General features: G+C 40.0%; 1 protein-coding gene across 7 annotated transcripts in view; it reads right to left on the bottom strand.

Moving 5' to 3' along the window:
* Nucleotides 1-26,399, bottom strand: part of ZNF565 (zinc finger protein 565) — a 34,842-nt gene that overhangs the window by 8,224 nt on the left and 219 nt on the right. Inside the window, exons 1-9 of one of the 7 annotated variants that reach the window (XM_045441129.1) lie at nt 26,242-26,341; nt 25,294-25,360; nt 25,118-25,187; nt 15,966-16,125; nt 13,372-13,458; nt 11,708-11,776; nt 9,579-9,652; nt 5,474-5,600; nt 4,684-4,779 (exon numbers count right to left, since the gene is read on the bottom strand). In XM_045441129.1, the coding sequence (XP_045297085.1) occupies nt 4,684-4,779; nt 5,474-5,600; nt 9,579-9,587 (232 nt within the window). In that variant the 5' untranslated portion in view covers nt 9,588-9,652; nt 11,708-11,776; nt 13,372-13,458; ... (2 more) ...; nt 25,294-25,360; nt 26,242-26,341. Of the gene's footprint in view, nt 1-4,683; nt 4,780-5,473; nt 5,601-9,578; nt 9,653-11,707; nt 11,777-13,371; nt 13,459-15,965; nt 16,126-25,117; nt 25,188-25,293; nt 25,361-26,241; nt 26,343-26,399 lie in introns of those variants that run through there. The other 6 variants (XM_045441125.1, XM_045441123.1, XM_045441130.1 and 3 more) reach the window with 6 other exon arrangements.

Raw genomic sequence — 26,399 nt, 5'->3', positions numbered from 1 at the left:
ATGGCTAGGGAAGCCTGGGTGGCTCAGTTGGTTAAGCATCTGACTCTTTGATTTCGTCTCAGGTCATGATCTCATGGTTTGTGGGTTCAAGCCTCATGTTGGGCTCTGTGCTGTCAGCATGGAGCCTGCTTGGGATTCTCTCTCCTTCTCTCTCTGCCCCTCCCCTGCTTGCACACGTGCATGCTCTCTCTGTCTCTCTCTCAAAATAAATAAATAGGGGTGCCTGGGTGCCTCAGCTGGTTAAACATCTGACTTCGGCTCAGGTCATGATCTCATGGTTCATGGGTTTGAGCCCCGAATCAGGCTCTGTGCTGACAGCTCAGAGCCTCGAGCCTGCTGTGGATTCTTGGTCTCCCTCTCTCTCTGCTCCCACCAGCTTCTCCCTCTCCCTCTCCCTCTCTCTCAAAAATAAAAAATAAAACATTAAAAAAATAATAATAAATTTATGAAATATAAGAACAACAATAGTATGAAACTAGAATTCCAGATCATTAAAACAAAATCAGAATGGGTGAGGGTGAGGATGAATCTAGGCAAGGGCCAACAAACTTTTTCTGGAAAGGACCAGATAGTAAATGTTTTAGGCTTTGTGGACCACATAAGGTGTCTGTAGCATATGCATGCATGCATGTGCTGTCCGTCTGTCTGTCTATCTGTGTGTCCATCTGTCTGTCTATCTATCTTTAAGCCCTATCTATCTATCTATCTATCTATCTATCTACCTTTAAGCCCTTTCAAAACGTAGAAACTATTCTTAGTTTGTAGGTGGTACAAGAAGTGGCCACGGGCTGGATCTGACCCACTGATTGTAGTTTGCCAAACCCTGGTAAGGCACATGGAAGTAAAGTATGGTAAAAGTCTTACTTTGCTCAGAAAAAGACATTCAAAGATGCTATTTCATACCATTCTCCAATAAAAGAAACCAGGGCTTCTTTGAGGAATGGCTGAGGCAGGAAAAATACAAGATAAACCTGAAACATGCTGTGGTAAAATAAGGAAGTCCTCAAAACAGAATGAGGACATGTCAAGAGAACCCAGGAACAACCTGAAGGTGTTCCCAATGGCCAAAGCTTGAATAATTTGAACAACAAAATAAATAATGTATTTATTTTGTTCAATTGTACTGGGCTACAACCCATAGAATATAATAAATACCCATGAGCCCATATTAATAAAAATAAATCACTGAATAAATAAATGAATGGGAGAGGGGGAAGGGACAGCTTTTTCTTACAGGAGAATTCCAATTAATAAATTTAGAAGGAATAAGGTACAAAGAAAATCAACACGAGGCAACACTATTGTAATAACTGCTACAGAGAAGATCCACCAATGGATGCTAAAATCAGTAGGCAAAATGTATATTCTCAAAGTATCTCCCCCAAGATAATTACCAATTACAGATGGAAAAATAGTAACTTTATAGGGACAAACACGAGAGACACTACCTTAACCAAGTGATCAAGTTTAACACCACCAGTATTAAACCATGTTAACACCAAGTACTCTCCACAATAGTACTCATCAAAAGTATCAAGGTCATGAAAGACTGAAGAACTATCACAGATTAGAAGATGCTAAGGAGACACAATAACTAAATGTAACAGGGGATCTGGGACTGGATCCTAGGACAGAAAGAGAACATTAGGGGAAAATCTGACAAAATTCTAATAACATCTATATTGGTTAATACTACTGTACCAATGGTAATTTCCTAGTTTTGATAACTGTACTATGGTTATGTAAAATGTTAACATTAGTGGAAGCTGGGGGAAAGGCATATGGGAATTCTAACAATTTTGCTAGTTTTCTATAAGCCTAAAAATTATTCAAAATACAAAAGTTAAAAACTTTACTAAAAAGAAAAAAATTCTATTTCAGTCTTGAGGTAGGTAAAGAAACACAGTTTTAAGTACATTTTAAATTTATTATTTAATTAATTAATTAATTAATTAATTAATTAATTTATTTAGTGAGCGCTCATACATGCAAGTGGGGCAGGGGCAGAGAGAGAGGGAGAGAAAGAACCCCAAGCAGGCTCTACACACAGCAAGGAGCCCTAAGCAGGGCTCAATCTCACTACTGGGATGTCACGGCCTGAGACAATATTAAGAGTCAGATGCTTCACCTACTGAACCACCAAGGTACCCCAATTTTTAAAAGTCATATTAAAGACTATTCTTTCAAAGCAATAGGAAGTACAACTTTAAAATCATTTGAGGGTAGAAAGAGGGATAATCAAAGGTGAGCAGAATGGAAATAGCCAGAAATAGAAGTGAAGAACAGAACATATGAAATAAAATGACAGGAATAAGAATAGACACATTAGTCATTACAATAATGAGAATAGATTGAATCCCCTTATTAAAGTGAAAGAATCTTGGATTGATTCAAAGAAGAAACTCTAACAGAATCTTGAGTACATGGACACACTTCAAGTGGCTGTGACTTTTTAAAAAAAGGATACACAAAGATATGTCATAATTTTTAGACCAAAAAAAGAGGGCATTTGATGGAATATCAGAAAAAATATAATTCAAGTTTTACAAAAATGTAAAATACAATAACATTACATATAATACAAGAAACAGTTCTTAGAACTTCATAGCACCAGTACAGAGAAAGTTAAAAGGACATGCAGATTTGAGCGCCTAAGTGGCTCAGTTGGTTAAGTGTCTGACTTCGGCTCAGGTCATTATCTCACAGTTTGTGGGTTCAAGCCCTTCATTAGGCTCTCTGCTGTCAGCACAGAGCCCTCTTTGAATCCTCTTCACCCTCCCTTTGTGCCCTTCCCCAGCATAAATAAACATTAAAAAAAAAAAAAAGGACATGCAGATTCTAAATCATATAATCAAAACGATGAGAGATAAACAGAGAGGCAAGTTTCCTTTCCAAGTAACACTAGTTTTAAATATATGTAGGGGTGCCTGGGTGGCTCAGTTGGTGAAGTGTCTGACTTCGGCTCAGTTCACGACCTTGCAGCTTGTGAGTTCGAGTCCTGCGTCAGGCTCTGTGCTGACAGCTCAGAGCCTGGAGCCTGCTTCCAATTCTGTGTCTCCCTCTCTCACTACCCCTCCCCCACTCTCCTACTCTCTTTCAAAAATAAACATTAAAAATTAAAAAAATAAATAAATATATGTAGAGAACATTTTCCAAAATTGGAACAACTTGACCTAGTGATGACATTGGAAGAGAAAAGTCAGTGGTAGGATTTCTTCTTTGGAAAATTCCTGCTAACACATTAATTCCATTCTCATTTAAAATATCCTACTGGCTGGTTCGGTCAGTATAGCATGGGAATCTTGATCTCAGGGTTGTGATTCCAGCCCTATGTTGAGGGTAGAGATTACTTAAAAATTAAATCTTTAAAATGAAACAAACAAATATATAAAATATCCTATGAGAAAGAAGGTAAAGACCTTTTGTTTTGTTTTGTTTTGTTTTGAGGGAGAGTATGAACACAAGTGAGGAGGGGCAGAGAGACAGGGAGAGAGAAAAAATCTGTGCTGTCACAACAAAGCCTGATGTGGGGCTCGATCCCACAAACTGTGAGATCATGACCAGAGTTGAGATCAAGAGTCAGACACTTAACCCACTGAACCACCCAGTCTCCCCAAAGACATTTTCATATGGTCAAAAACAGAATTTATTGAACAGACCTACACAAAAGGAAATTTTTAGGTGTTCTTTAGATAGAGAAAAAAATAATCCCAATGAAAATAAATAAATAACTACAACAACAGAGGAGTTGGGGGGGGGGGGTAACTGATAAGTATTCAAAGATACCAGTATTGCCCAGCAAGTGCCAATTAATAATACTTGATAACTTTTATTTAATGGTCACTACTGCCTGGCATTGTTCTGGGCATTTCACATTATTAACTCCTATAACAACCATAATAATTACATGAAGGGGGCTCTATTTTTATCTCATTTGCAAAGGAGAAAACTGAAGCACAGAGATTTTAAGCAATTTACCTAAACTCACAGATTCAGTAATTGGCAGAGCTAAGATTTGAACTCAATCTGATTCCCAAGTCAGTCCCTTAGCCATTACATGACCTTATCTTCAAACATTTAGAGAATAAATGAATTGCTGAATTGGGTAAAATGAGCTGTTTTAAGAAAATAAGTATTTTTAAAAATTTTTTAATGTTTAGTTTTGAAAGAAAGAGAATGAGAGTGGGGGAGGGGCAGAGAGAGAGGGAGACACAGAATCCGAAGCAGGTTCCAGGCTCTGAGCTGTCAGCACAGATCCCAACCCTGAGCTTGAAACCACAAACTGGGAGATCATGACCTGAGCTGAAGTTGGACGCTTAGCCGACTGAGCCACCCAGGCGCCCCGAAAGTATTTTTTAAGGGATGAAGATGCTTGCAGGAAAAAGAATCCAAAGTACAGGTAAAAGTGGAGCAAAAGGGGAAAAAGGGAGCATGTTCTTTTTGAAGTGGGAGGAAAATATGCAAGAAGAAAAGATAATGGGGGTAAGGGCAAGGTTCCCTTGGGAGCTGAGGCTGACACAATCTCTGCTTTTTGTGTCTTCATGTCTCAGGCTGTTCTACAGTTTTCAGTACACCTTGGAGGGGAGCCTCTCAGTAATGACTTAAGTTACTGCTGTCAGTTGACTCACCTACTGGCTATTATCATTCCCAATGACCTCCCCCACTAGATCACCCCTCACTCACCTGAACACCATGGTCCTGTCATATCATTTGCAATCATCCAGGGTTCTCTCCCTTGCTCCAGTAAGGAAATGAGGTCAGGCTTAGAAATGGAAAGTCCTGTTAATAGGAAAAGAAATGGAGCATAATTGTCCTGTTCCAAAATTCAAACACAGTCCCTTGGTCACCAATGAAAGAGACAATTATGAAGGAAGGAATGAAGGAAGGTGTAAAGTTTGTCCAAAGGACAGGAAAACAGAGGTGCTAATGGAACTACCCCTTTGCACATCCATAAACCACAAAGAATTCCCTTGGAAACAGAGAGCAGAAATTTAGCCAGAAACCTATAGGTCTCCCTAGAAATTCACTGTGAAGAAACCAGAAATTCCAGAAGGCTAGTCCTGAGTTATTTAGAGTAGATAGCTATGGTGGTCATTCTCCATTTGCCCTCTCCTCCCCACTCAATCCATTCCTTGCTCTGTGCCCCACACAGCTTACCTGGAGGGACTGTACTATCCTGGCTCTGTGGTTTCTCATTGGGTTTGGCATATGGAAGCATCAGCAGAAGGCCAGTGGGTAGGATGAGAGAGCTCAGGGTATTCATCCTTCTCCCTCTCTCCTCTGACCCAGGAGTTTTGGAGGCAGCTACAGTTGCTGCCAGCCAGGCCCTTCTCCATGACTCTAGCTCTCACCATTGTCCAGGGGCAGTTTCCTCCCTTTACCTTTTCTTGCCAGAGGTGATAACAACCTACCACTGTTACAGTCCCTGGAAGCTTCGTTTCCTGTCTGGCCCTAGATTGTATAACATCCTTACCTAGTGACACCAAGTTACTGAAGTTCTCCAGAGTCACATCCCTGTACAAGTTTCTCTGGGCAGGTTCCAGGCACTTCCATTCTTCCTGAGAAAACTCTATGGCCACATCCCTGAATGTTACCAACCCCTGAAATAATAAACCCATGCATTACTAGTAAATGAGAGGGCTTTTATTTTTTACATTTATTACAAAATTTTTCAAAAAATATACCAAAGTATACAGAGTAGTATGACCCCCATGAATCCATTGCTCTGCTTCAACAATTAGTAAGACTTTGCAAGACTTTTCAAATCTTGTTTTATTTCCTTTTTTTTAACCCCTTGTGTATTTTGAGGCAGATCTTACATACCAAATACCAAACATCATAGTATTTTATCCATAAATACTTTAGTACCTAGCAGATTAGCCCTTTTTTTTTTAAAAAAAGCATAACAACCAGAATATGATTATTATACTTAATAAAATTAACAATAACTTCCTAATAACCAGATCAAGTTTCAAATTGCCCCAATCTTCTCAAAAGTAATTTTTTATAGTTGGTTTGTTCAAATCAAGATTCAAATTAAATCCACACATTGCATTTAGTGGGTAGGTTTCCTTAAGTCTCTAGAATCTATAAGAGCCCCTAGAAACCCTTCAAAAATTTTTATTGCTATTTTTTTATTAATTAAAGAAACATTTGAATCAGTAGAATCTCCCACATTCTTGGCTGATTGCATCTTCATGGAACAGTTTAAAATGTTGCTTTACTTCCATACTTTCTGTGAAAAGGTAGTTAGATCTGGAGGCCTGATTCACATTGTTTTTTGGAGGGGCAGAAATATGTCAGAGGTGGTGCTGGGTACTTCCTATAGCTTCCATCAGGAGGCACATAATAACTGTACCATTTTTAATGAGGTTAAAATTGATGAGTAGGTTCAGGTATTGACAACCTGACTCATCCAGGAAAACGTCTGTAAGATAGAAAGAGAAGATATGGAGAAGGGCACTGTAGGAAGGAGGTGATCAAGCAAGCAAGCTATGGAGGAGTGCCTATGCCATGAAGGTAGTATAATAAGCACATTTATTTGGCTAGAGGCCTGCATTCATTTCAATATTCCTGTAACTGGAACTAAAACCTCTTTCATACAGTAGGACTCTTCTATATTCTACAAGGGCCTGGGAAAGAGCAAAATCTAGCTAAGTGCAATCTTACAAATAAACAAAATAGCATATACAAAATACACAGCAAACAAAAGCCTTGCCAATAATAAAGGCTTTTAAAAATGAATCCTTTACCCTTTCTCCATGGAGAGAGAAAAAAAAAAAAAGATAGGATCCAAAATGTCTTATAAATCTCTATCTTAAAATATAGGACTGGGATGCAGATTACTTAAAAAAAAAAAAAAAAAAAAAAAAGTAAAAGAAAGTAAAAATCCAAACCACAAAATTGGGAGAAAATATTTACAAATCTTATAACTGGTAAGGATCCAGTATATATAAAGAAGTCTTACAATTCAACAATAAAAAAAAATTAAAAACTAAGCAAAGAATTTGATTTCTCCAAAGAAGATATACAGATGGCCAATAAGCATATGAAAAGATGTTCAATACCACTAATCATTAGGGAAATGAAAATCAAAATAACAATAAGATACCACTTCATGTCCTTTAGGATGGCTATTACCAAAAAAGACAAAATAACACATGTTGGTGAGGATGTGGAGAAATCAGAACACATTGCTGACAGGTATGTAAAATGTGGCAGCCACTTTGGAAAAGTTTTGGCAGTTTCTCAAAATGTTAAACATAGAATTATGTAGGTATAGAGAAATGAAAACGTTATGTCCACCCCAAAACCCTGGTATACACCAATGTTCACAGCAGCGTTATTCATGATAGCCAAAAAGCAGAAATAACCCAAATGTCCATAAACTGATGAACTAAAGAAAAAAGTAAACTAAATAAACTAAAGAATAAAATTTGGTATAAAAATGAATGAAGTACTGATAAATGTTACAACATGGATGAAGCTTGAAAACATACTACTTGAAAAAAGTCAGACACAAAAGAGCAAATACTGTAAGATTCTACTCATAGGAAATCTCCCGAATAGGCAAATCCATAGAGATAGAAAAGTAAATTAGCAGTTGCCAGTGGATGAGGAGGAGTGGTTGAGAGGGACTACTGCAAATGGGATTTCTTTTGGGGGTAATAAAAATGTTCTAAAATGGATTGTGCTGATGGTTGTAGAACTCTATAAATACACTAAACACCACAGAACTTTACACTTATGTGGGTGAATTTCCTTGTACAAAATTATATATACAATAAATAAAACTGTTAGGGGCAGAGAAAGGGAGAGAGAGAGAGAATCCTAAGCAGACTCTGTGCTGACAGCAGGGCTCAATCCAATGAACTGTGAGATCATGACCTGAGCTGATAACAAGAGTCGGATGTTTAACCGCCTGAGCCACCCAGGCACCCCTCAGAGAACTCTGTTAATGCTGGCTATATTTATCGATAATTACCAGGTTAGAAATTAAAAGTGAGAAATTTAAAAATATTAATTTATTAATTTATTTAAGTAACCAATAATAAACCTGTTACATGTTAACATAACATACAATTTATGAAAAAAAAATATTGTCAAAAAAACTTAATAGCTTTGTTTTACATTTTTGCAATCTCTTTAATGACTGGCTGAATAAAAGACACTTAGATTTTCACATCTACTTCTGTATTCAGTCTGTTGGGATAACATATATCATATAGCTTCTAAGAAACTCCATTGTACATTAATTGGAGAGTATGAATCAGAAAGGCAAATAACATGTTGGTATTATCTCTTGAGAGGGTGTCAGAGTCTTCCTGGACCATGCTTGGAGAACTGCTAATCTAGTGCTACACAATTTAACATGAATGATTTGAAAGTACATTGTGTTGAATGAAAAAAATCTGGTCAAAAATATAGAGTAAGATAACTTCACAAAAATTTGAAAACAGAACACTCAGCAGTATATTGCTTAGTATGCATTCATATATGGTAAAACTATTATAAAAATCAAAGGACTGGGGGTGCCTGGGTGGCTCGGTCGGTTAAGCGTCCGACTTTGGCTCAGGTCATGATCTCGTGGTCCGTGAGTTCGAGCCCCGCATCAGGCTCTGTGCTGACAGCTCAGAGCCTGGAGCCTGCTTCAGATTCTGTGTCTCCCTCTCTCTCTGACCCTTCCCCGTTCATGCTCTGTCTCTCTCTGTCTCAAAAATAAATAAACGTTAAAAAAAAAAAATTAAAAAAAAATCAAAGGACTGATAAACACAAAATTGAAGGCAAGCATAACCATTGGTAGGAACAGTAATGCAGTGTGGAAAGGAATATGATCTGGGAAGGGAATATGGGATGCTTAGATGGTACATTAGTCTAGGTAATGAGTACATCAATACTTTTTTATTACTTTTAAAGTTTATCTATTTTGAGAGAGAGAGAGAGCGTGCATTAGCAAGTGGGGGAGGGACAGAAAGAGGAGGAGAGAGAGAGGATCCCAAGCAGGCTCTGTGCTGACAGGGCTCGAACCCACAAGTTGGGAGATCACAACCTGAGCCAAAGATGGATGCTTAATCAACTGAGCTACCCAGGCACCCCAATACTTTATTATTTTTTATTATTTTTTACACCATATACATGTTATAGATATGTTTTTATATATATTCTTTGGTAGTATGAAATATTTATGATATTTATTTATTTATTTTTATGATTTTTAAAGATGTAACATTTAAAAATAAAGGAAATCACCTAGATTAATGGAAAAGATCAAAGTTATCTCATCTTTGGCCCCACTCAACCAGGGTTCTGATAAAGGGGGCTCTCAAATTTCTTATAAGACAATATATTTCTGCTCCACTGTTGCTCTGGGAAGAGCCATGTGTCCATATGTCTACACTGTTGGAGAAGAGAGAGCCACTAAGGGAAGTGGAACACCATCACCCATCCCTGGAATGGAGGAACTGGGAACAAGAATGGGGCTCAGTGAGATAGGGAAGTTTCAGGATAAAGAACACAAATGTTCACATGATTTGAAAGGAAGAGAGATTATTTCAAGGATAGAGGAAATTTCAGCTTACCTGTGCCATGGCTTTCAGAACTACCTGGGCTGCTCTGATTTCTTTAGATTCTTCTCTTGGACAAGTGCAGAGTCCTGAAAAAGCAGAGTAGGGGGGAAAAAGGGAAATCTCTCATAAACTGAGCTTGCCTGAGCACTCCTAAATAGACGACCTTAACACAACTGTACTTCCAATGTCCTGCTCTGCTTCCCTTGTCCTCCCCCTTGTCCCACCACACAACACTAATATCAAGAACTACAGAGTTAACAAAACCCAGCCCCTCCCTAAACTCCAGGGAAACTAAAAAATGGATTCAAAGAAGATACGCTCCAGCACTCACATAGAATCCAACCACCTCAGCAGGAGGGATTCCAGCCTGAACATTCCCCCATCTTGCTGATGCTACTCTATACCCTACACGGGGACTAGTTGGCTCCCACCTGTTCCAAGCTGATCTTCCTCTGCAGCTGCTGCAAAGAGTGTCAAGACTCAGACTTGCTTACTTTATCCTCTAAAGATGAGGACAGTACCCACAGGTTACAAACAGCATACCTGTGCAGGCCAAACCTTGAGAAAAAGATATCCCTAAAACTAAGTCTTCCCGCTTCTCTGAGCTCAACAGGCAAAACCTCTTGGGTACTTCTTTGGCTCTACTTCCTCCTTCTAAGTCTAGAAAGGAACACCACCTACACCAGAGGCCTCATCAAAGACTCCAGCCCTGCCTGGACTCACCAGACAGGAGCAAGAAAATAATAGTAAACAGGTATCTTACAAGCACACCTGCATATCCAGAGTATTGACCTGAATGGGAGCTCAATTTATAGAAGCCTCTTGGGCCAGCACTCCTCATCTTCCATCTAAGCCTTCCCTACTGCTTTCCTGCAGAATATCACCTCTAGTATTTGTTAAGGGTGGAGTTCTATGGAAAATCGCCTATGCCTCAAAGTAATGAGAACTCAGGTTTTTTTTTTTTTTAAGTTTATTTATTTTGAGAGAGAGAGAGAGTGCGCGCGTGCAAGCGAGCATGGGGGAGGGGCAGAGAGACAGGAAGAGAGAGAAAATCTTAAGCAGGTTCCGGTTGTTAGTGCAGAGCTGGATATGGGGCTCGATCTCGCAAACTGTGACATCATGACCTGAACTGAGATCGAGTTGGACACTTAACCAACTGAATCTCCCAGGTACCCTGAGAACTCAGGGGTTTTAAGGAGGATAGTAATGCTGGTTCTAATCAGAGGTGCAAGAAGCTTCCCATGGTTTGTGGGTGGGGTGGGTGAGAAGGAAGACTAATTTTCTCAATGCAGTGGGGTCAAGGAAAATGTCCTCTACGTTGTACAATATGAATTGGGAGTTCAAAATCAGAGAATTTTAATAGGCAGAAGAGGTACAGAAGAGTATTCTGATCTATGAATAAAAGTGACAAAAATAGTGGACCAAAAGTATATGGTGTATTTGGGGAGCCGAGAATAACTTGGAATGACTTGTGTAGTTTGGGGAAAGGTCTAGACTAGTGCTGTCCACCAAATCTTTCTGTGATGATGGAAATCTTCACATCTGTACCCTCAATAATTTGGCATTAGCCACATGCACTAAGTATGTAAAAAGTGTCTAGTAGGACTGAGGAACTGGATTTTTCTCTAAATTTTTAATTATATTTAAATTTAATTAGTTTTAGAATCTAGAGGAAGCTTATGCTGGCGATGACATCAGGGGTTGGAAAATGAAGGCGAATGAGTGAAATAAAATAACAATGAGGACAAAGACCAGGCATCATCATCACTGTGACTGGCACCTGCCATGCTGTCTGGAGGAGAAGGGTCCAATGACTACTAACTGAATATATAAATGTTTGTTTTTCACCCATTAATGAAAGGAAGGCCACTGAAGAATTTAAAGAGGGAAATGATAGGGTCAATATGGCCAGAATATTTTATTGGAGAGGAGTAAAACTGGAGACAGAGAGATCAACTGAGAGGTGCTTATACTTTTGCAAGCAAACAAAGGACCTGATGAAGGATAATGGCAGTGAAGATAAAAAGGAAGGTATAATTTCAAGGTGTACAGAAGTAAAATCAACAAGCTCTGGCATCTGATTAGATATGGAGATGGAGAAAGAGGAGTCAAAAATTCTTTCAGATTTACTGAGCTCCTACCTCAATTGGCATGGTTCTAGGTGTGAGGAAGATAATAAATCCAGTCCCTGTCCCAGTGGATCTCACATTCTAATGGAAAGAGACAATAACAAATATTGATATACTGACATTGATACTCCTATTTATATGTCAGGTGGCCCAAATTCTATGTAAAAAAATTAAGAAGCGTTAGAGGATAGGGAGCTTTGGGGAAATGGAAGGTGGCCTGAGAAGGCTTTTCATTGAGAAGGTGATATGTAAGCACCGAGTGAGTGGAGTAATAAATGCAGGTATCTAAGAGTATAGGGAACAGTAACTGCAAAGGCCTCAAGGCAGGAGCAGACTTTCTTTGATTAATAAAGGGGACTAGGGTGGCTGGAATGGAGTGTGCAAGAGAAAGTCAGCAGCTCATTTGGGTGACAGAGGTGTCTGGAAGCTGATCACATGGGGCTTGTGGGCCACTGTAAGAACTTTGCTTTTTATTCTTGAATAAGACAGGAAGCCACTAAAGGTTTAAGACAAGGAATGGCACACTCTGATTTACATTTAAAGGGATCATGCAAAGAAAGTGAAGGAAGAAGACAAGGGGAGGGAAGCAGGGAGACCAGTGAGAAGGTAGGTAACTGTAGTAATCCAGGCAAGGGGTGAGGGTGGCTTGCATTAGGGATGGTGGTGGGGGGGGGGGGGGGGAGTGATGAGACTTGATCAGATTAGACATTCTCTGAAGGTAGAGCTGATGGGATTTGTTGATTTTAGGTATAAAAGAAAAAAAAAAAAGGAGGAAGAAGCCATAATGATGCTAAGGTATTTGGCTTGAGGAAATGGAAGTATGAAGTTGTCATTTTTTAACACAAAGAACCCTGAGAGGAGCAGGTCTGAATAAACCAATTATGAGTTCTGTTTCAGACTCTAATACTTGAGATTATTATAACATATCACAGACACAGTGGGCTCTAGCTGTGTAAACTTCCAACAAGGCAATGTTAACAGAAATTAAACTATGTATGTCCTCTGATGAAGCAATTCCACAGCTGAGACTATCCAAAAGATGTGTGTGGGCTACATGATGGAGACACTGCTGACACTGGAAACAACTTGGAAAAGAACTTAAAAAGGAGGATTGGTTAAATAAATAAATTACAGTACATCCACACAGTGGGAACACTGTTGCCATAAAATGAACACATATATTTGTTGGTGTTAAGATATTAAACAATGCTGGATAAAAAAGGTAGTTAATGAAGTAGTATGTGTAGTATAATCCTATTTTTATAGGAAAAATATACATACGTTCTATATATGCATGTGTGTGTGCACAGAAGATGGACTGAAAGAATTTTCAATTACGTTTTTACATTTGTCTCTGTGTGTCTAATTACAGGGGGAATCTTGTTTTTTTTCTATATTTTCAAGTTTTCCCTTAAGCATATGTTTTATAATCATAAATAATTTATACCTTCCTCTTTGTTCAGGGGGGTGAATTATAAAAGGAAATATGAATGGAATGATTCATTAGTGACAGTGAGGTGTTTTGGGGAACTTATATGCTGAAGGAGATTGATTTTCTCTATAGTTCTACAGCCTTTTAGGGGCTTGTTCTCAAACAATAACATAAAGCTCCTGAATGCCCACAGAAGTGAGCTTTCATATGAAAGCCTTCCATTTTTGTTAGTCTGCTCACTCACCTGTGCACAGACCTCTTGTCAACCCTCAATCCAGGATATCCTCCTTGCTCCAAAGAGAAATCATATTTAATTTACAGAAGCAACTTCCTACACACACAAAAAGAAATGGGTCTTAGCCAGTGTGGCAGACATTAATTTAATTACTATTATTTCCCCATTATTCAGTTTTCCTCTCCTTCTGGGTACATAGATGACATGTTCCAGACTCTTGCAGTTAGGCAAGGCCATAAACTGGTTTTGTCCAATGGAATCTGAGCTGCGGTGATGTGTGTCACTTCAATCTGAGGCACTGACAGGACTGCATAATTCTCTACTTTTTCTATTCCCTGATGTGTGGCTAGGGGGACCATGTGTTTCAGATGGTATAGCTATAGATTGGTGGAATCTACTTTGGTCTGGGACTCTGCCTACATGGATGCGTGTGGACATCCATGGGGACGCCTGAGTGGCTCAGTCAGTTAGGTGTCCAACTTTGGCTCAGGTCATGATCTCACAGTTCATAGGTTTGAGCCCCGCATTGGGCTCTGTGCTGACAGCCCAGATCCTGGAGCCTGCTTCAGATTATGTGTTTCCCCCTCTCTCTGCCCCTCCCTCGCTTATGCTCTGTCTCTCTCTCAAAAGTAAATAAGCGTTACAAAAAAAAAAAAAAGTCAGAGGAAACTTCAGAAATAACAGAGCAGAGCTGTTAATTTCCAACTCCATACACCTCAAAGGGATTTTTCACAAACATACAATGTGAAACACAAGGCCCTAAAGAGAGAGATTATGAGTTATAGGATAAGTTGATCTTGACCTAGCAAAACCATGCTTCTCCAGATTCTACCATCAAATCTTTGTACAATTCTTCTGAGCAAAGTTTAGCCATCCATATACCACTTAGTGAAGCTTGAAGCTACATCCCTGGATTTTCTCTATCTAAATTGATAGACATTCTTATTCTTTAGAGGCCAAAGGTCCCACATCACATAGGGACTGGGAGAAGTTGCCAGGTCATGAAAATTAGACATATAGAGGTATCTCCACCTTAACATTAGTAATCTATTCCTAAAAAGCAATCATTCTGTGCAAGAACTCTAACCAGAGCCTTTTTCCCACTATTTAAAATGTGAAAAATATAATGCATCACATTTTAACACAAAGCACCCAAATAATTTCCTAAAACATAATTGAACACACAAAAAAAATCTACATATAATAAAGTATTGTATTAGGGGCGCCTGGGTGGCTCAGTCGGTTAAGCGTCCAACTTCAGCTCAGGTCATGATCTTGGGGTCTGTGAGTTCGAGCCCCACATTAGTCTCTGTGCTGACAGCTCAGAGCCTGGAGCCTGCTTCAGATTCTGTCTCCCTGTCTCTCTGCCCCTCCCTGGCTCAACTCTGTCTCTCTCTCTCTCAAAAATAAATAAACATTAAAAAAATAAAAAAAAAAATAAAGTATTGTATTAGATTGTAATTTTCTTAAAACATTACTTCTTGATCACCAATTATTAACAACTAGTTGCTCTGAGCATCATGAACATCAGCATATCCCTTTTGTTAACACACCAATCTATGTACCTGTCAAAATATTTGCATGATTGATGTTTTATTAATTGTATTTCTTTCTTTCTTTAATGTTTATTTTATTTTTGAGAGAGAGAGAGAGAGCATGAGTAGGGGAGGGATAGAGAGAGAGAGGGAGACACAGAATCCCAAGCAGGCTCCAGGTTCTGAGCTGTTAGCACAGAGCCTGACACAGGGCTCTAACCCACGAACTGCAAGATCGTGACCTGAGCTGAAGTCAAACGTCCAACTGATCGAGCTGCCCAGGCACACCCTTATATGCTATATTTTAAATGATGTATTGAATTTTATTGATGTAAACATACATTTCCCCAGTATAAACATCAACCAAAAATCATCACAATGAGATATATACATTTTCAGGCAATATTCAGTTTTCTGAGTAAGACAAGAGCAGGGAGTTTAACTAAATGAAAGATTTCTATGAAACAGTAATTCTAAGTACTCACAAATTTAGTAGTAATATAATAGCTGATAACAACATAAAAATGTTGCAGGTATGGTTAAATGGAAAAAAAAAAAAAAGGTTACAAATGTGCTCATGTGCTCCTATCTGTAAAATACACAGATACATCAATACAGACAATATAGACAGACAAATTACATGAAAAATGTCTAGGAAGTTTTGTCTTTAAAGATTACTTTGGTTATTGCGGGCTATGATCTTCAATGTTCTTCGTTTTACTAAAGTGTATGTTTTTTCAATAATTATGTATTAGTTTTTAAATTATTTTTAAGTTCTGGGGCGCCTGGGTGGCGCAGTCGGTTGAGCGTCCAACTTCAGCCAGGTCACGATCTCGCGGTCCGTGAGTTCGAGCCCCGCGTTGGGCTCTGGGCTGATGGCTCAGAGCCTGGAGCCTGTTTCCGATTCTGTGTCTCCCTCTCTCTCTGCCCCTCCCCCGTTCATGCTCTGTCTCTCTCTGTCCCAAAAATAAATAAACGTTGAAAAAAAAATAAAAAAAAAAAAATTATTTTTAAGTTCTGTTAAATGTAAGCTATCCCTAAGTAGCAGATAAAAAAGAAAATACTTACTTTTTTTTAAGCAATCTTCCCTTGAACATAAAATAATAGCTTAGGATATTCTAAAAATAGTTGTATTTTCACAGAATTGCTTTTGTTTTTGCTTTGTCAGCTCCCAGTAGTTGCAAACTTCTTGATTTGGTAACTATATTCATGTATGCTGTAGTCCTGCCTGGAAAAGAATGAAAAATCATTAGTATATTACCTATATATGTATTATGTATAACGGTATATAACAGTGTGTAACAGTGCTTCCTTTCAGCTCTTCTTGCCAGATGAGTCTATTATGCTTCTGTACCTGCCCCACTGTTCTCTAAACATCTACAAACAGCTTGCCCCATTGGTCATACTTTGGATTTCTGATGATTAGAATGATGAAAACTACAAGTATTGGGGTGCCTGGGTGGCTCAGTTGGTGAAGTGTCTGACTTCGGCTCAGGTCATGATCTCATGGCTTGTGGGTTTGAGCCCTGCATTGGGCTCTGCACCGACAGAATGAAACGCTTGCTTTGGATCCTCTCTCTCCCTTTCTCTCTGCCCCTCCCCTGCTCACTCATGCTTGTTCTCTCTCTCTCTCTCAAAATAAATATTAAAAAAAAAAATTTAAATAAAAAAACTGCACGTCTTGTATAGGACTCAAGAAAACTAATTTACCTCCACAGAGCTCTTATGAGATCAGTTTGACTTAGACATGGTCAATATGACAATGGTCAATAATATGGTCACGGTCATGGTCAATAAGACAATGACTGTTCTGGTCACACAAGTTATCTCCCTCTTATGAATTATCACAGCATTACTATCAGGATAAAATAGTGCTCTTTATCATCCTTTACTTTGAATATCTGTATACTACTTTTGTCTCACCTATTATGTTATTTGCACTTTAAAAGTAAATAAAGACTATAACTTTTATTTTTTCCCTTAAGTAATCTCCACACCCAACATGGGGCTCGAACTCACAGCCCTGAGATCAAGAGTCGAATGCTCCACCAACTAAGTTAGCCAGGCACACAGAGACTATGACTTAAAAAAAAAAAATTTTTTTTTTAAAGTTTATTTATTTTGAGAGAAAGCATGAGAGAGCGAGAGAGAGAGAGAGTGGTGTCTGGGAGGGGCAGAGAGAGAAGCCCAAGTAGGCTTCATGCTGTTGGTGAGGAGCCCAACACAGGATTGCAACTCTCAAACCATGAGAGTATGACCTGAGCCGAAATCAAGAGTCAGATGCTTAACCAACTGAGCCACCCAGGAGCCCCGAGACTATAACTTTTATTTATTTATTTAAAAAAAAAAAAAAATTTTTTTTTAACGTTTATTTATTTTTGAGACAGAGAGAGACAGAGCATGAACGGGGGAGGAGCAGAGAGAGAGGGAGACACAGAATTGGAAGCAGGCTCCAGGCTCTGGGCCATCAGCCCAGAGCCCGACGCGGGGTTCGAACTCATGGACCGTGAGATCGTGACCTGAGCTGAAGTCGGACACTCAACCGACTGAGCCACCCAGGCGCCCCAAGACTATAACTTTTAAAAAGCAACTTATCTCCCTGAGTTCTAGATTAGGATTTTGCACCTTTGAAAATTCTTAATAAATTTCTAATGTCCCAAAGGAATCCATTATAAAAATATGTGAGTGGTAGGGGCACCTGGGTGGCTCAGTTGGTTGAGCGTCCGACTTGCTCAGGTCATGATCTCGTGGTCCGTGAGTTTGAGCCCTGCATTGGGCTCTGTGCTGACAGCTCAGAGCCTGGGGCCTGCTTCAGAATCTGTGTCTCCCTCTCTCTGCCCCTCCCTCACTCATGCTCTGTCTCTCTCTCTCTGTGGAAAAGAAATAAACTTGAAAACTATGTGAGTGGCATGCACAAAAACACTTTTGGGAATAGCTCATAACTAAATTATAGAAATACAAATTCTGTTTAGTAGGCAAAAATGAAAAAATTAGGGTTATCTTGATAATGAAATACTAACATTTATTTACTTTTGAGAGACAAAGCTCAAGCGGGGAGGGGCAGAGAGAGGGAGACACAGAATCTGAAGCAGGCTCCAGGTTCTGAGCTGTCAGCACATGGCCCGACGTGGGGCCCAAACTCACAGACTGTGAAATCATGACCTGAGCCGAAGTTGGACACTTAACCGACTGAGCCACCCAGGTTCCCCCATGTAATGAAATACTACATAGTGACTATAAAATACAACACTACCATGAAATACATTATTAAATAATAAAGGCAGGTTACAGAATTTATACACAAGTGATACCCCTCTATAAAATCCCATAGAAAAATATTTGAAGTATATCCACCAAAATATTAAGAATATTTATTTCTGGACGAAGGAATTTTTAGCAAATTTCTATTTTTACATTAACCTTATATTTTTCACAAGAAAAATCATAAAGATATTGTTTCCATTTAAAAATAGGGGCGCCTGGGTGGCGCAGTCGGTTAAGCGTCCGACTTCAGCCAGGTCACGATCTCACGGTCCGTGAGTTCGAGCCCCGCATCAGGCTCTGGGCTGATGGCTCAGAGCCTGGAGCCTGTTTCCGATTCTGTGTCTCCCTCTCTCTCTGCCCCTCCCCCGTTCATGCTCTGTCTCTCTCTGTCCCAAAAATAAATAAACGTTGAAAAAAAAAAATTTTTTAAAAATAAATAACCAGGGGCACCTGGGTGGCTCAGCCACTTAAGCTTCAGACACTTATTTCGGCTCAGGTCATGATCTCACAGTTTTGAGACTGAGCTCTGTGTGGGGCCCCTGCATTGAGCTCTGGCACTGGGTACAGAGCATGTTTAAGATTCTCCTTCTCCCTCCGCCCTTCCCCACCGTCTCTCTCTCTCTCTCTCTCTCTCTCTCTCTCAAAACAAAACAAAACAAAAAAACCCTACCAAACCAAACCAAAAATAAATAACCATAGTTGTAGATAGTATTTATTTTCCTGGTAGTAGAAAAAATTAGGAAAAATTGAGACAACGTTTATGACATGAATGGGATCAAGAAAAGAAATTAGTGTGATTGAAACCAATAACAACTAAAAGTTCTTTAACAGTCCTTTAAATGTTTAAATATGAAATGTCATATTTCTTGATACATTGGTATAGCTTCATTATCAAAAATATTCTGTGAATGACCAATTTTCAAGAAAGTTCAAATTAAATAAAACAGCATATGTAAAGTAGAAAGAATGGTGCCAGACACACAACAAGCTTCTCCACTCAATCACTAATTAGAAGATTTTTGGGTAGGATCTTTGCAAAACCTGAGCACTTTTTAATTTATCATTTTGTTTATGACATCCTTTTCATTGTTCTCATTAAAGCTTTGTAAGCACATTGTTTATTAGCTGGATGAATATAATAGATGATGGAACATTCCTCTTCTCTTTCCCTACTGTTGGGTGCAAATTTGAGACATCTCAAAGGCTATTATCAGGTATTATTATCCTTGGTTTTAAATTTTCAGGGGTCATTAGTATCTTTGAAAATCTTCTGGAATATGGCACCTAGGTGGTTCAGTTGGTTGGGCGTCCAATTCTTGATTTCGGCTCAGGTCATGATCTCAGGGTTATGGGATTGAGCCCCTCATTGGGTTCCATGCTGAGTGTGGAGCCTGCCTAAGATTTCCCCCTCCCCACCAGAATTGGGTCGTCCACCCCCAATTCATGTGTTGAAGTCCTAACCCCTAATGTCACTGTATTCGAAGACAGGGCCATTGTGGAAGACACACCAGAACTTGTTTTTTCTCTCTCTCTGTGAAGATACAGCAAGATGGTGGACAACTGTAAGCCAAAAAGAGAGCCCAACTAGAAACTATCTATGCTGACATCCTGATCTCAGAATTCCAGCTTCCATAACTGTGAACAGTCTCAGCTGATCAAGACAGATGTCAATATTGCCTAATGTGATACACAGAGTCAATGGAATCCTTATCAAAACCCAATGATATTATTTTTTGCAGAAATAGAAAAATTCATCATAAAATACACACAGAATCTGAAGGAGCAGTCTTTTTTGGTTTTGTTTTTGAGAAAGAGTGGGCGCAAGTGAACGAGAGGCAGAGAAAGAGGGAGAGAGAGAGAGAGAGAGAGAGAATCCCATGAGGGGCAGAGAGAGAATCCCACGCTGACAGCACAGAGCCTGAAGTGAGGCTCCTTAGAGCTTACCCAAAGTGGGGCTCCTCTGAGCCCACCTGAAGTGGGGCTTGAACTCACGAACTGTGAGATCATGACCTGATCCAAAGTTGGATAATTAATGGACTGAGCCACCTATATGCCCTTGAAGGTACAGTCTTGAAAAACAACAAAGTTGGAGGTCTCTCAATTCCTGATTTCAAAACTTATTACGAAGCTATGGTATTCAAAACAGTGTGGTACTGCCACGAAGTCAGATACCTAGACCAGTGACATAGAATGGAAACCCTCACATATATAGTCAAATAGTTTTCAACAAGAAGACCCAAGACCATTCAATGGGAAAAAGGACAGTCTTTTCAACAAATAGTATTGGGAAAACTGGATATCTGTATGCAAAAGAATGAAGTTGGATCCCTACCTAATACCATATACAAAAACTAACTCAAAATGTGTAACAGTTCCAAACATAAGAACTAAAACTATAAAACTCTTTGAAGAAACATAAGGAAAAATTTTCACAATATTGGATTTAATTAATTAATTTAATGATTTATTGGGTATGACAAAGAAAGCACAGACAACAAAAGAAAAAATAGATATATTGTGGGCTTTATCAAAATTAAAAAAAATTCTGTGCATCAAAGGACACTATTAAGAGTAAAAAGGCAATCCATGGACTGGAAACAAATGTCTATAAGTCATGTATCTAAAAAGGGATTGATGGGGCGCCTGGGTGGCGCAGTCGGTTAAGCGTCCGACTTCAGCCAGGTCACGATCTCGCGGTCCGTGAGTTCGAGCCCCGCGTCAGGCTCTGGGCTGATGGCTCAGAGCCTGGAGCCTGTTTCCGATTCTGTGTCTCCCTCTCTCTCTGCCCCTCCCCCGTTCATGCTCTGTCTCTCTCTGTCCCAAAAATAAAAATAAAAATTAAAAAAAAAAAATAAAAAAAAAAAAATAAAAAGGGATTGATACTTACAATTGATACTTACTTACAAAACTCCTACAATGTAGCAAGGAAATACAATCTGATTACAATTAAATCTTTCTCCAAAGATATTCAAATGGCTGATAAACACATAAAAAGATCCCCAACATCATCAATTGTTAGGAAAAGGCACATCAAAACCACAATGAGGGGGGCACCTGGGTGGCTCAGTTGGTTAAGCCTCAGAGTTCCACTCAGGTCATGATCTCACGGTGGAGTTTGAGTCCTAAGTCTGGCTGTGTGCTGACAGCTCGGAGCCTGGAGCTCACTTCTGATTCTCTCTCTCTCTCTCTCTCAAAAATAAATAAAAATTAAAAAACAAAAAACACTGCGATGATGGGTGACTGGCTGGCCTAGTCACAGAGCACAGGACTCTTGATCTTAGGATCGTGAGTTTGAGCCCCACACTGGGTGTAGAGACAGTTAAAAAAAAAAAAAATAAGTGACTGTAAGCCAACTGAGTGACTGCATAGATCTTTTGTCTAATTATGGCTTTTAGAACCATGGTAATGTTTCATGCACTCAAAAAATAATTACAATCAACCAGGATGTATATGTGTGTGTAAATCCAAAATAAAATACAAAAAGTAACAAATGAATTTATCTATGTTATGAATGAGTAACATCACCATGCAGAAAGGTGTAGGGAAAGCTGTCCTTTTACCATATACTGTAAGACTAAAAATAAGAGGTATGAGGTATGGGAGTGTAGATTAGCAATTTTTTTTTTTAATTTTTTTTTTCAACGTTTATTTATTTTTGGGACAGAGAGAGACAGAGCATGAATGGGGGAGGTGCAGAGAGAGAGGGAGACACAGAATCGGAAACAGGCTCCAGGCTCCGAGCCATCAGCCCAGAGCCCGACGCGGGGCTCGAACTCACGGACCGCGAGATCGTGACCTGGCTGAAGTCGGACGCTTAACCGACTGCGCCACCCAGGCGCCCCTAGATTAGCAATTTTTAAAAAATGTTTTATATACTTTTGAGTGTGCACGAGAGAGAGAGAGAGAGAAAGAGAGAGAGAGAGCGCACACACAAGCAGGCCAGGGGCAGACAGAGAGGGGAACAGAGGATCCAAAGCAGACTCCATGCTGACAGGAGACAGCGTGATGTGGGGCTCAAACTCATAAACTGTGAAATCATGACCTGAGCTGAAATCAAGAGTAGGATGCTAAACCAACTAAGCCATCCAGGCACCCCTCTAAATATGATTTTCTAATAAAAGGAGCCAGTTTTCTCTGGGAAATGTGCATGTTCCAGAACTGGGGCTGGGACAGTGTAAGCAGAAAGAGTTAGGGGCCCTGGGGAAAAAAGAGACAGACATAGCTTTTTTGCTATAAGAAAAGTCATTTCAGGCTCCTGGCCATCTTGTGAAAGAAAGAACAGCCACTATCAGGCCAGGAGATAACTTAATCATATCAGGGACAACAAATTGGCTGGTAAAACTAACAGTGCTGATTCAAAAGTGAAGAAAACTAACTTGATGTATACATTCTTGGGTTATATTTTCAGGATTTAAACCCATTTGAGAACTCAGATACCAGACCAATTGATGATGCCGTCCTTTGCCAGCCCTCACGACTTTGACCTACACTCTTTGTTTTTAATGTTTGTTTATTTTTGAGACAGAGAGAGACATACAGACAGACAGAGTGGGAGCACAGGAGGGCCAGAGAGAGAGGGACACAGAATCCAAAGCAGGCTCTAGGCTCTGAGCTGTCAGCACAGAGCCTAACGTAGGGCTCGAACTCACAAACTGGGATTCATGACCTGAGCCAATCAGATGCTCACCCGACCAAACCACCCAGGTGCCACTGGACTCAGTCATTGTAAGATGACTTTTACCCCAATTCCATGCTATATTCCCCATTGTACAAGGCCCTTAAGATGTATGCACCCTTAGTGTAAAACCTCCCCCGGGGACACTGCTTTGGGGAAGATCCCTGGTGTTCTCCTTTACTTAGCAGAAGTAAAACTCTTCCTTCTCCTAATTTTTGGCTGGTTGTGTGTTTTGGCTTGACACCCTCCAAGAGGTAAACCCAGTTTCGGATAACAAAATAGCCTGCAACATCTTGTGGTACCAGAAAATATGGCAGTACTAAAAAAACAATAAAGGGAACACATTCAACTTGAAGGAGCTCCCAGTGGCCAAATCTCGAGTTATTTAAGGAATAAAATAGTGATAGTAATGAAATGCAACCTACAGAATTAAAAAAAAAAAATCCAATCTATACTTACATAAATAATTTAGTAAATAAGTAAGTCAGGGAGAAGGAATATCTCCTTCTGACTGTAGTATTCTACTTGGCAAATGTAGAAGGAAGGATGGAAATTTGGGGGGCACCTAGGTGGCTCAGTCGGTTAAGCATCTGACTTTGGCTCAGGTTTGTGGGTTTGAGTACCACAACAGGCTCTGTGCTGACAGCTTAGAGAATGCCTTGGATTCTGTGTCTCCCTCTCTCTGCCCGACTCCTGCTCATGTGCTCTCTCTCTCTCTCAAAAATAAATAAACATTAAAAATTTTTTTCTTAAAATTTTTTGGTGTTTATTTATTTTTGAGACAGAGACAGAGCACAAGCAGGGGAGGGGCAGAGAGAGAGGCAGACATAGAATCTGAAGCAGGCTCCAGGCTGAGCTGTCAGCACAGAGCCCGAGGTGGGGCTTGAACTCACAAACCCGCAAGATCATGACATGAGCCGAAGCCAGATGCTTAACTGACTGAGCTACCCAGTCGCCCCTAAAAAAATTTTTCTTGAGTCACCATTTGGCAAATAGCCGGTAATGACATTTTCAGGGGAAAATTATCAATGAGTGTTAAGATTTGCAGGTGGAAGTAGGATGAGAAACAGGATATTTATATAGGCTTAAGGTATTTCTCAAGACACATATTAATTATAATGGGGAAAATGGCAACTTTGCAGTGGAGAAATCAGACAGAAACCACTTTAACCAAGTGACTAAAGTTACCACTAGTAATGAGGCAAACTGATCTCTTAGGTCTCCCAATAGGATGTCTTGAGAACACATCACTTTTGGGGTATGCTTGTCCCAAAAGCATACCCTGAATTTAATTACAAGGAAGCATGTGACAACCTCAAATAGGGGAACATTCTACGTTGCATAATTTATAAAACAAATGGCCAATACCTTTTAAAAGTATCAAGGTCAAGTGAGACAAAAACTGAGGAACAAGAAGACTAAGAAGACTTATCAACTAGCTGCAACATATGATCCTGGATTGGATCCTTGTGCAGAAAAAGGACACTAAGGGACACTGATGAAATATGAATAAAGTTTGTAGATGAGTTAGTAGTAATGTATCAATGTTAATCTCCTGGTTTTTATCATGTACTGTGATTATGTAAAATGGTAATGATGTAGAGAACAAAGGCAAAAGAAATGTAGATAAAATTAAATTTCCTTATAACTTGCAGCCCATTGACAAATACCTGAGGCGGGTGGGTATAACATTCCTCAGGAAACTCCTGATCTTAATGTTAATGCCTTGCTGGAGAGAAAAACCACTTAGTTTGACAATAGTCAGGTCTCCATGATCCTGTAAGTCTTAACATATGAAAATCCTTTCGGAAACTTCCTTTGTCTTTACCTTCCCCAACTCCACAGGGTATAATCAATTGCTCCTCACAATCCCAGCGCAGCTCTTTCTACCCATGGGTCCTATCTCTGTGCTATAATAAAACCACCTTTTTGTACTTCATGTTTCAAGAATTCTTTCTCGACCATTCCCTCATGAACCCCCTTCAAATGGAGAAGTAGGTTAAGAGTATGTGGGAATTCTATTTTTGCAACAGTTTTAAGTCTAAAACTAATTCAAAATGAAAAGTTAAAAAAAAATGTTTAATGAACATTAGGTGTGCAGGGAATGGGGGTATATGAACCTTTCAGTTCATTTCAAGCGCTCCCAATAATTTACTCCAATGGCAAATACTGGAGACCAGGTCACTTTGTGGGGGAGGGGGAGTTAGGCAAGAAGTTTCAGAACAAGAAAAGAATGTCATGAAAAACAAGGGTCTCAGGGAAGGAAGAAAACCTAATGCACCTTGAACTTCGCTTTTGGATGTTCAATAGCAATTTTTTCCTTTTCCTCTCAACATCTCTCTTGGAGAAGACTTAGAAAAAAAAAAAAAAAAAAAAGAGAGATAATGAGTAAGCAGGACATTTTGACCTCCACACAAGAGACAGAAATCGGATAAGACTGGATAACATGTCCAATACCAGTGTCACTGGGAGAGGCTGAGGCAATCACTGTCCAGGGCCACAATCTGTTCTAACTTCACAGGTTCTGCAAGGGTCAGAACACTGGAGTTACAGGCACCTCATGCCAGCACATTTGGTGCTACACAAATGGTGTCACACAAACACACATCCACTCTTGAAACATACAAGACACAACCACACAATCACAGACATCTCCATGCCCTTATACTCACCCACTAAAAAGACACACACAGTCACACAATCTGTTAACCACCATGACACACAAAGTCACTCATATAGTCACAGCTTGCCCACACCAATACTCACAAATGTCTCACACAATCACATACCCCCTTGGGGAATATATATAATCACTGGCACTCCGGTCCAACCAACGTCATAATTGAACATTCACTCCGGAGACAGTCACATTCACACAGGCAAACACACGTTACCCTCAAACACACAGCACCACACACTGCCACCGTTTCACAGACACACTCCATGGGACACAAGAGGGATACACACACGCGTTGTCAGCACACAGCCAGACACACAACTACACAAACTACCACACGTGGCTACAATATCATGCAACCAAAACCATACGATCACCTTGGAGACATATAATCATAACCGCACGGACGCCTTCACCTGTCTCACAGTCACAACCACACTCACATCCCCCCAAGAACAAGGCGTACAGTCACAAGCAGATATCACCCCCCACAGTCGCAAGGACCCCACACCCCAACACACAGTATCACACATGGTTACACAAACACAACCAGACTTACACCCTGGAGACAGGCGGCCACAACCACACACTCACAGTCACCCACCCCTGGTCGCGCAGCCCCAAAAACTCATTCTCAATCCGGCATTCTCAACCCGCTCCCGCCAGCGCGCACAGACCAGAGGCTCTGGACACGCCCCGTCCCCGCCCCGGACTCCCAGACCCCTCACCTTCTGCCTCCCCTTGGTCGCGTCCGGGTCCCTGCGGAGCTAACGATCTCGCCACGACGTCAAGGAAAGCGTAACGTCGGCCGCTTTGGACTCTGGGAAACGTAGTCCAAAGCCAGACCAGACACATGCAAGATGGTGTCCTCATACCTCAGGGCCTG

Source organism: Leopardus geoffroyi, chromosome E2 (assembly GCF_018350155.1).
Source record: "Leopardus geoffroyi isolate Oge1 chromosome E2, O.geoffroyi_Oge1_pat1.0, whole genome shotgun sequence".
Lineage (NCBI taxonomy): Eukaryota > Metazoa > Chordata > Mammalia > Carnivora > Felidae > Leopardus > Leopardus geoffroyi.
Note: the sequence above shows the minus strand (reverse complement) of the source record. Positions and strands in the feature narration are given on the sequence as shown.